At 44.6% G+C, this 13,849-nt stretch overlaps 1 protein-coding gene across 2 annotated transcripts in view; it reads right to left on the bottom strand.

Moving 5' to 3' along the window:
* Window positions 1–316: 316 nt before the first annotated feature.
* The window catches only part of erf (Ets2 repressor factor), a 32,453-nt gene continuing 18,920 nt past the window's right edge, over window positions 317–13,849 (bottom strand). For both annotated transcript variants that reach the window (XM_034545015.1, XM_034545014.1), the window contains exons 2-5: window positions 10,795–11,029; window positions 5,199–5,311; window positions 2,758–3,635; window positions 317–2,550 (exon numbers count right to left, since the gene is read on the bottom strand). In XM_034545015.1, coding sequence (XP_034400906.1) covers window positions 1,912–2,550; window positions 2,758–3,635; window positions 5,199–5,311; window positions 10,795–11,029 — 1,865 coding nt within the window. In that variant the 3' untranslated portion in view covers window positions 317–1,911. The remainder of the gene's footprint in view (window positions 2,551–2,757; window positions 3,636–5,198; window positions 5,312–10,794; window positions 11,030–13,849) is intronic.

The raw sequence follows: 13,849 nt of genomic DNA, 5'->3' as shown, positions 1-13,849 counted from the left end.
TAGAATATATACATATCTTTACCATTAAAAATAGTAGGACTTTCCTGATTTGTATCAAATGACCATATTGAAATATAATATTTGAATTCAATATATATTTGAATAAAATATATATGTGTAGATTTAATTATTCTGTATCTCTTTTGTAAAAAACAGAAGGCATGGTGGTACTGTGTGTGTGTGTGTGTGTGTGTGTGTGATAGAACATGCTGAGGGTACGTGATAAAACTCTTGTTGGCTTATTAAAAAAGGCACAATATTATTTGGAATTGTTCGTTATGAGCATAATGTCCCCCCCCCTCTTTTTTAACTTTTAGTAAAACAGCATGAAAATAGTTTTTTTTTTTTTTTACATCTCAGTGAACATTTGTCTGAGTTTAAACTTGACCATTCCCCCCCCCTCCACACCCACATATACACAAATCAGTTTGCTCCAGACGTTGCTTATCCGTCGATCTGCGAATGCCCTAAAATACTGTCCCGTGTCGGTGAGGGGCACGCACCTATTTTGACAGAAATAATACAGTCTTAAAAAAACAACAAACAAGGGGAATGCAGAAGAGCGCTGTTGATCCGTCAGTTAGAGGGAGTCAAATAAAAATACCTCAAAACCCCTCAAAGAGTGAGAGGACCAGCTGAAGGCTGAGACATCCTCTGTATTCCTGTTCTGGTTTTTTTGTACACCACCGTTGGGTTCACCAAGCGCACACATACAGAATCAAGTGTGTCTGTAATCACAAGCGAAGAGGAAGCAAGACCCATCTCTGTTTACACCAGGACCTGGGCGGTTTCCCCCTGAACAGTGGGGAGCCACGTCCATCTGCTGGCTCACACATGTGAGGCCGAGAGGTCACAGCCGGTTCGTCGCAATCTCCCTCCGGGCTCAGTATGACTGTCCTCAAGGGTGGACCCCTGTATCATGTCTTTGTACAGTGTAGTGAACGAGCTGAGGATGAAGAGGATGATGAGGCCTCTTAGTGTCCGAGTTGTTTCCTGGAGAGAAGGCGGTGATTGGAGAGCTCTTTCTAATCACCCTTTCTAATCAGTCTGAGAGATCCATCGGAGCGAGGTCAGAGTTCTTTGTTTTTCTCCCCCTCACTGCCCTCCATCTTGTAAGCACCCGCTTGGTGATGGACGTGGACCGAGAGGCACTTCTGTATCAGGGCTGTTAAGTTTTTTTTGTAACATTAGGATCTGTATGTCTGTTATTGGGGAGCACAAATGTGTGGAGAGCGGTGAGGATGTGAAGAGGAGGAGAATCTTGTTGTTATTTTGATGGTGTGATGGCGGATTCAACTGGCACTCTGAGGCGTTCTAATGTCGAAAGACGGGGAGTTTGGTCATCTCTTAATGTTGTCACAAGAAAAATACTGCTGTGTTGGTGTTTGAAGGGGCATAAAAGGGTCTCGCCTTGCAGCACTTCAGAGGCCGCACATCGATGTTCTCATGGGTTCTACGCATGGGTTCTACGCGTGCTGACAGAACTGACTGAGGAGTGGGAGGAAAAAAAGAAAAGAAAGCGTTGACACAACCTGAGAGGTGGCGATGGTGCCCTCTCGTTCTTCACTACATTGTGCACTTGTAACACGTGAAGGGAAATATTTGGTTTTGCGTGGAGCAATTCAAGGAGCTTGGGGGCTGTGAGGTCAGTGAAAAGTGCCAGGCTCCTTTAATTGTTGCACAAAAAACATTGTTTTCCTACATATGATACGTGGTCAGACATTAAAGTGTGTTCACATAATCACCTTTAAGTTATTGTCTCCACTTTGCAGCTATAGCACACGGGAACCTGTGCCACAAGGCATTATGGTCTAAAACTATTACGTTTGTAGACTCAGACTCAGCTGTGTTTTCTATCCAAGTAGAATGTGTGTGTGTGTGTGTGTGTCTGCGTGTGTGCGCACATGATGCTCAGCAGCCAGTGTTTTCCAGAGACAGCTGTGCTGTGGCCCTCTGCAGCTCAGAGCTCGCTCTGCGCTGGGTGGGAGGTGGCGGCAGCATCAAGCCCAAAATGACTCCTCCCGCTCCTCCTCCCCCATTCGCCACCTCCCCTGTCCCCTCTCTCCTCCCCTCCCGCTCCTCCTCCTCGGCCCTCACTTTCTTGTCCTCTGCCTCGTCTCGCTCGCCGCCCGCCTCCATCTTCTGGTCCTCGTTCCAGCGGCGCTTGAAGCGCAGTTTGAGCGGGATGCAGAGCGTGCCCCCGGGGCTGATGGGAGCCGCCTGACCCGGCTCGCTCTTCAGGAGGACCGGGGGAAGGACTGCTAGGCCGCCTGCTAGGCCGCCGCCAATTCCACCGCTGATGGTAGGGGTGGCGGGAGTCTTGAAGACCTCATCGTCATCGCCGTCATCGTCAGGGTGTGGTGGGGCGGAGAAGCTGCTCCCGGTCCCGTTGGCTCGGTGATGGTTGTTGAGCTGATGGTGATGGTGCCGAGCTGTCGGCGTGAAGATGTTGCTTTCGTCATCCCGGTCGTTCTGATTGAGGTCATCTTCTTCACTGATGTCAGTCACCTCCACCTCTTCCTCTGACTCAATGTCGGATATGGGCTCCACCTGCAGAGGAAACATATTACATGGTGACGTTTCATTTATGACTCCAGCCAGATGTTATTCATGCTTGAAATGTTTGAGAGGCATTTCCGAAACCCCAGAACCATGCATTGTGGAACCATCACATCCTGAGAGTGTGTGTGTGTGTGTGTGTGTGTGTGTGTGTGTGTGTGTGTGTGTGTGTGTGTGTGTGTGTGTGTGTAGTCTCACCTTAATCTTAGGAGGCCCTGCAGCCTGACTAGACCCTGTGAATGATGAGAACTGGCTGGAGGAGGAGCAAGAGGAGGAAGCAGAGGCCGATAAGCTCCCGGATTCCCTCTGCTTGCGCCCGAGTGGCGGTGGCTGCAGCTTGAACTTGAACGGTGAGGGATGATGCAGCCCATCCTCCCCGCCTCCTGGCTGGTGGCCGAGCGAATGAGAGAGTGGCAGGGGCGGGCCGTGGAGGTGATGGGCGGCCGGCTTCTCGAGGGTGGGGCGGTGGGGCTGAGGGATGATAATGTTGGGGTAGTGGAGGAAGGCCCGGGGGCTGAGGTGGTAGTTGTAGACGGACTGGGTGTGGGCCTGCAGGTAGTGCTTCATGTCCTCCGGGTTGAAGGAGAAGTGGGAACCCAACATGGGGGAGGAGAGGGAGGGAGAGGGGGTGTAGGGCAGATGTGGGGTGGGTGTCATGGACAGGGCCGGGGACAGAGTTGGGGCCAGAAGACCCCCAGGGCCGGGCAGCGGGGAGACTGGGAATGGAGACAGAGAGTCCGGGTGGACCCTGGGGCCATGTCTGGACAGCCCTGGGTTCGGGTAGATCCTGAAGAGAGACTCGTGCGGCAGACGCGGAGGGAGCAGGCCCCTGTAGGCCCGGTCGGGCCCCACACCCCGCTCGTCAGCCCCCACGGCCTCTTCCAGCTCCGAGTTAGTGGAGGTGCCATCGCTGCAGTCGCTCACAGAGCCGCGGGCCATGCGGCGGGCCACGCTGCTGAACATGCCCGGGCTGCGCAGCTCCTCGCTGGAGGAGAGGACATCTGACGGCGTGGAGGGGGGGAAGCGGAAGTGGCTGCCGCCGGTCGGCACCGGGGGGGCACTCTGAGGGACACGACCTGTGAGGAGGCGAAACATTACAAATCAATATTGTAATATAAAATATATTTAAAAAAGAATTTTAAAAAAACAGGCGAACTGGCCCTTTAAACCGAGGAGAAAAGGGAAAAGTAACTAGAGAGTGGGTCTCTCATAACTCAAACTATTTTACCCAAATGATCACAGGCACACTGAAAGAAAACACTGGGTTACTCAAAGCCACAAGGTCCCTTCTCTTTCAAGCCCCCCCTCTTTCTCTCCTGCCAGGGAGACTGTGGCACGGCAATAAATTCTTGGCATCTGCGCACGTGCCAGAATTAAATATTGGAAAAGTCGTCCTTACTGCCATCACAAACATGGGTTGGGTTCCTATGGGTTTTCTTCAGTACCGCTGAGTGTGTGTATGTGTCTCACAGCCATGTCTGAGACGATGAGGATAAAAAAATTATAAAAACGGTGTGTGTTCATCTGATGTGTATGTTTGTGCTTGCCCATCAATCCAGATTGACGTGGGCATGTGCGCGCGAGTAATCCGTCGTATCACAACATGTCGTGTGTGGGGGCCACATCACACGGAGGCTATAATTGAAGTTTCGTGCCGCACTTATGTCACCCGGTATCCAACGCTCCCATATGGGCCGTGTTTACACTGTGTGGCCAGGACCAGAATGAGAAACGACTTCAGAGGAGGAGAGGAATAATCTGGGACGTGGCACGCACACACACACACACACACACACACACACACACACACACACACACACTTCAGCTAGGAAGATATCTGATTGAGCTATCTTAGGGGTAAACATACTAGATATGAATAGATCTAAAACCAGGAAAGGATTTAAGCACTTCTGGTTCCCTCATCTCAAAGTCATTGGTTGTTTTTATGTCTGAATAAAAGATCTGTGGTCAACACTAGCTAAGGACATGTTGTGTACGTCGGTAAATAACTTTAAAAAGGCGGTTGCTACCAAGTGGCTGACTGGTTCTACAGCACGTCATTGTCTTGTTACTTTTGTCGGTTCATGTGTATCACAATACCAGGTATCACAAGCTTGTGTTTGCAAGAGCTTATTTTCTGCAGTAATCATAAACCAAATAGAAAAATCCCATTTACTTTTTTGTCAAGGTACCCAGTGTGATTCCAACTTCTGGAGCTCTCTATATGATTGTATTATATTAAATGCAATATGTACATTGTGCTGTACCTGTTGTTGCTCCCTCCCCTCAGTTATATAACTACTGTGTTCAGCGGTTATTTTGGCCCTTCCATTTTAAAGTCAAGCTCAGCAATCTAAACACAAGGACCTACAATTCATCAACACCTGAAGGCCAAAAATAAAGCGCCTGCCCTTGAGCTCATGCTCCTTGAAGGGCTCCTTTCTGTCAAGCGTAATGTCATTATTTTCTTCCAAAACATAAATAAACGAATCTTTGTTCCCAAGAGATGTTATCAGGGCGGAAAAAGAAAGAACACGGTTAGACATATCACAAGGTAACATCTCCACTGTGACGCTACATCCCCCTGAGCGGTGGGCCGAACTGGGATATCGGGTACAGAAATGTGAGTGGATGCGTACCGGAGCCCATGTCGATGAAGGGGTAGTTGACCAGCACTAGTTTGTTGAAGTTGAACTTGTAGGTGAACCTCTTCCCTTTGGTCTTGTGGAGGATCCTCTTGTTGTAGTAGTATCTAAAGAGTGAAGGACAGACAATAGTGTTATCTCCCAGTGAGTTACCAGTAGTGAATACGGTTCCCATCAGCAGCAGCATGATCAGTCCACTAATCATGCACTTCTTCTTCTTTCTAGCAGAGACTACGGACTCCTGCATGAAACAAAACAACTCACAGTTCAATCAAAATCACCTGTCTACCATTCTTTCCTAAACCGGAATAAACTGCGAGAGGTTAGCTCATGTGCTGACATTTAGTATTCTTCGTCACACCTTTTATGGTCACAAGTCAGGCAATCAAATCCTTTCTTGCATCCCTACCAATGTGAGGCAATTACTGGACATGTGTAGAGTTCTGCATAAATGGATGAAAAGACACAGAGCCATTAGAGGGTTTTCAGTTGTTAAAATGGAACTTTTATTTCAATGGATAAAGGAACCTCCTCCACCACCTCTGGTGGGGCAATGAAATGACTCGATATATAGACCGTTTCATCTCAAAAGCAAGGCGCCTATACGGCGTTTTGGGAAAATGATGTCCGTCCGGCACAAGGGTTTGATTGACAGCTATCACTCCAGCCCAAACCAACCGGGCAAACAGACCAGAGTACATTTTGACCGAATCTAATGGGTCAGGTGTGAAAGCTCTCTTTAACGAGTTATGAAACAGTTAAAATGTTATACGTATCCCTCCATATGATCGTCATAAGAAATCTAGAGCATCAGCATGAAGTTTGGCTTTTTCTATACAGGTTTCACAAAATGTTTTACCAATCCATCTCGAAGGTTTTTCTGTGCCTTTAAAAAGGTACCACATTCTGCGAAACGTTTGTGAATACTGTACATTTAAAAAAAGTCTGATGTTCACCCATACAGAGAAAAACTCAACGTCAAGGAAGTAGGTGGAGATTGTTCTTTAGAGATTTTACTTTTAACATTAGATGTTGGTACTAGGAAAGGATCAGCAAGGAAAAAAGAGAATATATATTAAAAATAAAAGATTATTATTATTCTGTAGGATTACAGAAAGCACAATGCACGCTACCTGCATGCTAATTCAGCATTACTCAGTGTACAAGCTCATCATTTAACAAGCTGCTCACAATGTGAACACATGGTTGGATTCAAAATCTCACTGTGATTACTTAAGGAAGTGAGACAGACGCTCAGATTTGTTCTAACCCGGGCGGCTCCATTAGTAAGGGCCGCATTAGTCATCGTCAATACACATGTAGTGGAGTGAATAGCCAGCCGCTGACAGCTCATCCGAAAGATAAAATGGCTCCCTGTGACTCACCGATGGCCATCGGAGGAACAAAACCGCATTCATATTTATGTATATAAAAACTAATAAATCAGTGTCTCTCATTCAACTGGCCACATTATGCATCATTTCCAGTAGAGCTTGAGGAGCTCAAAATAGGGATTTGCTCAAACATTTTGTTGTAAACATGTCTCTTGTTGTCCATTAGTTACAATGGAGCCGTTCTCCATGTTACACACGTTTCTTTATAAATCCATCAGTCTAATTTTGGCTACATATATACAGACACGATATAAAAATAAGATTAATTGTTACAAAGGTAAAAATATAGTAATAAAAGACTATCCGTGAGGTGGATTAATGTTCATGCACGCTCAATGCAACGCCTCTGTGTGATGAAACTAACTCATACTTTCTAAATGCTGTTGACGTTGCCATGTCTAAATCCTTTATTTGCCACCAAGCTACAAACGATGGATGACAAACCTCAACCTGCATTCTTTGCACCACCCCCGCCCTAGAAAATAGCCACAAAGTAAATAAGATAAGATTCTTACAGTATAGTACAATATTAGTTTCCTACAATCAGTCACACTCACAGTGACAGTAACCAATTAAATAAAAAGAATAAAACCCACAACAATGAGAGACATACTATTTGTCACACTGATGAAGCCGTGCCCAGCTGACTCGCTGCTCCACTGTGGTCAGAGTATTAGTCACTGGAGTTTGGTACGATGCACAACAACGTGGTGTGTGTTAGAGAGAGAAAGAGAAAAGAGAGCAGAGAGAGAAGTGAGAGGGAGAAAGAGAGAGGGAGAAACGGAGCAAGAGAGCGTGCGAGAGAGAGAAGTGAGAAAGATTGAGAGAGAGAGAGAGAGCGAGAGCAACCAGCTCCTCAATGACTCAATGAGTGAAGAGCCTCTTTGGATAGAGACGACTACTACGCACACCCATACACACACACACACACACACACACACACACACACTGCTATTTGCGCGGCGTTAGGTCATTTCAATAATTGAACTCAAGCGAATTGGGGGTTACAGAGGGGGAAAAGGGTCTCATCATTGAGGGAAGTTGAACATAAGAATACTATAGTGGAATAGTAGTCCATTGAGAGGAAGTTGTAATTGTAAATCAGTTTTTTTTAAATGTTCGACATGCCCGTCGTCAGATATGATGATAATTCATGTATCCCGAGGCAAATAGCTTTAAAAGAGGAACATTATTTCCTTCTGGAATACAGTTGACGTGAAGAATGTACGGCAAGTCTCATAAAAAGTCAAAAGGAAAAAAATGCCTTAAATCTGCGATGAGGTTGAGTTCTTGCAGACTATGTGGAAATTAACACGCTCATGGCAAGTGGGCATACACAGAAAATGCACACATTCTTTGCAAAAAAGAAATCACAACAACGGAAGTATTTGTGAGTGTTAACAAAAAGCGTGTGCGTATGGATAGATGGCACTTTGAACAAGTCGAAGTGTAAACGGCCAAGAAGGTGCATGTGAGAGAAGCGCACACAGACACACCCTCAAAAGTGCTGAGTCAATATGCCGGGCCCGGGTCTCGCTGCGGGCCTCCTGCTCTTTGAAGACCAATTCAACTTCCTTCAAAAATAAAGAAATATTTAAATTCAATTAAAAAAAAAAAAACTAGAAAGGACTATGTGTCATAGAGAGTCTATACAGCCTATATGACACTTGTTGATGCTTGTGAGTTTGTATCTCACACACGTATACGTGTGTGTGTGTGAGATTCAAACTCACAATCGCATCTGTCCGTACACATGTACGGAGGTACGCATGAATGAAAACACACACATGTGCACTACAAAGACGAGAGAGAAGATGATCCTTTATTAGTCCCGCAGTGGGCACATTTACATCAAAGACTTCTAACAGAGAGCACTTCTGAATTAATTACCAGCCGTGGGTTCATATAACATTTTTTAAAAGGTTTGCAAACCACAGAAAAGACAGTCGCGACAAAAGTTTGTCTCCCCAGCTGCTCCTTGGTGTGAAACACTCCACCCAGACCAGAGAGAAGAGCTTCTCCTGGAACAAATGGACTGCGTGTTTACTGTGAACACTTTGTGGGATTAATTCCTTTTAATGGAAAACATTGCCACCTTTTTATGTGGTTGTCCATGTGGAGTTGATGGTGAATGTTGTCGATTGGAGCAAACGATTCCTCAGTAGGTGTGCGAGTGTGTTGGAACCAGAAAGCTCAGTTTGCAGCTGCCTTATGATTCTGATTCTGAGGGCTACGATGCCATTATTAAAACACTAACGATTAATTTTGATGCATCAACAGGTTTCTCTACATCATTTATTTTGTCTCACTGTGACTGCTATTTTTAAACACTGCATATTTGCATTTAAAACTGGAGGAATTTACTTCCATTATCTTTTACTGGAGGGTCACATCTCCATCACTGCAAGAAAAAATTAATAAATCAGGTCTTGAGCATCTTCTGAGTCATGTGACATAACGAGCTGCTCGTATTGACTAATAAATAACAACGACTTGTCTTCAAACGCATCCTCCTGTTGTAGACAATGAGCATGCAGCTCTGGTACTAAAACCCTCTTTGTGGAACATGTGGTGAAACTATACACACAGGGAATCGTGTGTGTTTGTGTGTGTATGTGTATATATATATATATATATATATATATATATATATATATATATATATATATATATATATATATTCTATGACATATACACACACACACAAAATACACCTGTTGCATAGCTTCTCCCTGTGTAACAACATTTATCTGTAGTGTCCCTTTTAAGAAGGAACTTAAACTAATAAACTATACAGCTAAATCAATGCGTTACAGCAGCAGCGTATGCAACTCTTGTTAGAAAATGGTTTCAGAGAAAGTTGTGACTTTAAATACGCTGTCATATGAAGTCAAAGACAAAAAAAGGTGGAAACAACAAACAAGACAGATGGGCTGGAGGAGGGCTAACATAACAAGGTGTCAATTGTATGTGTGCACACGTGGGTGTGTGTGTGTGTGTGTGTGTGTGTGTGTGTGTGTGTGTGTGTGTGGTGATGAGGCAGTGTAACTAGTCATCACCACGGCAAACTATAACCCACACCAACCTACAAAACAGGAGGCGACATTGATGACTAGCAGTGTGTGCGTGTACACGAACAGACTGGCAGCTAAATAAAGCTGCGCAGCATCCCACATGTGCTCCGCAGAGGGTGACGGTGTGCGTTTCTAAATCTACAGTCACCCTCGAGTTCCAGCACGAAGCACAGGAGCTCATCCACGGCTAAACACAATCCTGTTTTTGTTTTTCCCGACACGTTTGACACTGCTGTACTTATCAGAGAAATAAGAGATTTTAAAACGCCAAAGTCTCCTACATTACACAACGGGGCTCGACTGTAAAAGCAGCCAAGTTATACTACATAGTATCTCCATTACTCAAAGTGAAGGTGACGAATAAAAATGGAAACCACAATAATAGAAACAAGATGAACAGGGTAGAGCTTCTTTACTCCACGTTATAGTCGGTTAGTCTTGAACTGAAAAGTATCTACATAAGAACTACTAATAATTACTTTCCTCCTCCTAATTTTCAGTTTAAAAAACCTTTTACACCTTGTAAAGTGCTGAGAAAAACTGAGAATAATACATTTATTTTAAAGCTGAGAATAATTTTAAAGCAGAATATTTTGTTCCTGTGTGTGTGTGTGTGTGTAAATTAGTCTGATTGGTTACACCTAAAAAGACATTGATTTAATTTAAAGATCTCTCTTGGTTCACCGACTTCGTCCCTGTTCATCTGAAGTTCAACAGAACACGATTCCAGCTCCTGTAATTCAAGATCGAGCCGTCTGGGCTCTTTGCCATTATCTGACTCCTCTGGTATCAAGGATATGCGACCTCAATATGAAGCAAAATATTGGCATCAGACCAGACTAAGAATGGGCGATACCCAAGAAATGCCAGTTTTTGCCATTGGTGTGAATAAATCAACAAGTGTCAGCAGATCCAGCTCGGCAGTTCTGCTCCTGATGAGTTAAATCAGGTTTTTTAGCTTTGAAGCTTGGTTTCTGTGTAAAGCCCAATTGGACTTTCAGAGACATGGGTAAAATCTAACTAACTTGGGCCCTTGCAGCCATGTGACTTTGAAAGATATAATAAAGTGTGGTGAAGTGGTCCTTCTTTTCTATCATCCCCTTTTATCCGCTTTAGTCTCACCTGAGAGCTCGGCTGAGCTTGTCATAGTTCATCTGTGGTTTACACTTCCTGGCCCCCCAGAGACGGGCCACCTCGTCTGGGTCCTTGATGACAAACTCTCCGTAGTCTCCCTGCCAGGCGATGACGTCATGGTACTCCTCTTTCCTCAGCAGCTCCAGGATAAAGTGCCACAGCTGGATCTGTCTGGAGCCCGGGCTTGACTCGGGCTTGTAGGCCCAATCCGGGAAGGCAAACCCTGGGGGAGCAGATGGGAGAGAAGGGGGTGTCACAGCCAGGTCATCATCAACAGAGGCGAAAGACAGGATGGGCACAACAAGAGCTGGGTTATCCCAGCACATTAAAACCCTGCCTAGTCTTTTTGTTGTCTTCTTTGTTGTTGGTACACAGAACTCACAGTTCGGTATGTACCTCAGTTTTTGGGGTCACGGTTCGGCACAGGAGGGAAACCGATGAACACGCAGAAGGGACACTGTAGCTGGCTCAAAACAATACGACCATTTGCTTAAATTCAGTATTGTCTAATAGTGAGTGCTGAAGACTATTACGATAACAGTCATGTTTTGATGGTTTCCACTCACTGCAGGTCAATTTAAATTATTTTCCAGGATGAGCATCTCTATGATTGTCCATTATCCTGGTCCAAACAAATTTGGATTTGCGATGAAATATGCCCTAAACTCAGTCAATTCACCTTAAACCTAACCTAGTTAACAGCTAATAGTCAGGGCTTTTTATTGTGTTTGGCATGAAAAGTCCTGGATCTGAAAGACGATGTTACACTTCTGTGATTTCATGGCAGACGCTTTTTTATTTTCTTCCCCTCTTGACCCTGTTAAACTACCTGCCCTCTTTTAACCAAAATAATTAAAGATTGCGTTTCATCCATTTGAACACTGAAGGAGAGCAGGGGGCACACACAAATAGGCGAAAAAGGTAGTTTGGTTTGACTCCATGGACACTTCAAATCAGATGGAAGAGAGACGGCGCATGCAGCTAACATTTTAACACTGGCTGAGCATTTATGAAAAGATATGAGAATGTTGGGAATCATGGGTTCAAGGATGAAAAGCGAACATTGAAATCCTTGTTACATTTCGGTCCGTGGCGTCGTCGCAGAGTTGAACCAGGATAGCCGGTTGTGAGCATTTCAAACTAAATCTTTTCCCAGAGACCGCAGTCACATCAAAACTCCACTGCTATCGCCATCAAAAGGTGGAAAATCAGCACTGTTATAACAGATTAAGAGGCCTTGAGATATGTGCAGACAAAACACAAGCTATGGTTTTATAACTACTATCAGGGCGCAAGCTCACACACTATTATCCAACAGTTAAAAGTATAGGCTTTGAGTTGTAAAGCAGTGGGTGGCAGTAAAAGATTCAACACCACTTCAACACAAGGCCGGGCTGAAAGGCTGCATAGCAAAGGCATAGTGTGACACACACACACACACACACACACACACACACACACACACACACACACACACACACACACACACACACACACACACACCTCATTAGGACCAGATGTGTCTTGGCAATCAGGCTGAGAAAGCAAAGGGTGGGAAACATGTGGGCACAATATAACAATGCAGAATTTTGTGGGCGCATGTGTTTATGCAAGTGTAAAGAAACACAGTATCCTAAATACCAAGGTTACAATCAGTTTCCCACACTCGACAAAGTCCGCCATATCTATAGAACAGTGACGGGGGACTTTTAACAATGACATGCTCGGGGTTGACGGACTGTGACACTGGTGCAACGCGGCCTTTTCACCCAAGTTGCAGGGACGGCCCACGACAGTCTTGCCGATGTAATGGGGACGGCGGTGCATCATTCTGCATGTCAGATGTCTAAAAACATCGTCCTATGTCGGGGTCACTGCCAAAAGCTGTAAAAAAAAAAAGTCCTTAACGTCAGATTTGTTTTACTTTTGAAGGTAACCGAAGCAACCAAAACGCTTGAAATTATATTTATTCAAAAACTTTTTATTCTCCATGCAGGCTGAACACAGAACGGAGGGGCTGTAAGTAGAGGTTGTAAAAATGTAATTTCTTCAATATCTATTGCACGTGGAGCCTCAATTTTTGTTAAGTTAGGTGTCAGCGTTTTTTCGTTTTTGTTGATTTATGGCATTGTAATTGTGTTATACCGCACAAGACAATTTTTTGTTCTCTCCACCTTTGCCATGGTTGTGCTGTTTGCACAGAGGTGCAGGACTTACATATTGCAGTGAAAATCATCATGACATTGTAACAATATAAGAGACAATACACAGAAGGCTGCCATCTCATCGCGACTCAAGAAACAAGGAGAATAAGTTGTAGAAATGTTGGAATAAAAAAAAAAGACAGCTGGCAACTAAATCCCAGAGTAGAGTGAACGGCTTCTGAATATGTTTTGCCCAGATGGTAATTAAATCAATTGGGACTTTTCCATCTGCTAAATATTTGCTCTCAACATCTGCACTGCATGCTTTTTTATAAATAGGTAGCGAAATAGTAAAATACATTTAACACCAATGGTAGGTTTCAACTAGTCTTTTTACAGTTTTTCTTGGTCAGGAGCAACACAACTGCTACCAGGTCATTTTAGCTTGGACTGCCTCCTCACAGCGGATCAGTTCAAGCAACAACAACTGGAGGTCACGATCAGTCTTTTTTGTGAAGCCGAGACGACAAACTCCAGAGTGAGTCACTGAATTCCTACAGACATGGGTGGTGCTTTCTCAAAAAAATAACGGTGTCCGAATTCTGGTGAACTGACTTACACATGACCGACTCCGCTGAGGTTCAAATTCGGCCCACAGGGATCTGTGCATTTACAGCAGGCCTTTACATGCGTTTTCCTCACCTAGCTATAGATGACATTTTATAGCAAGTGTAAATGGCGTGAGTCATGGAAAAACAAACCAAGTCGAACACGGGGAAACTGAAGTCTATCAGGTGTGCAAAGTGTAGCTGCGTGTTGGAAAATGTCATTAATCCTTAGTAGTAGTAGTAGTAGCAGAAGAAGAAGAAGCTGTAGTGATAGATAACTGTCTAAAAGCG

The sequence above is a fragment of the Cyclopterus lumpus genome, chromosome 11 (assembly GCF_009769545.1).
Source record: "Cyclopterus lumpus isolate fCycLum1 chromosome 11, fCycLum1.pri, whole genome shotgun sequence".
Classification (NCBI taxonomy): Eukaryota; Metazoa; Chordata; class Actinopteri; order Perciformes; family Cyclopteridae; genus Cyclopterus; species Cyclopterus lumpus.
Note: the sequence above shows the minus strand (reverse complement) of the source record. Positions and strands in the feature narration are given on the sequence as shown.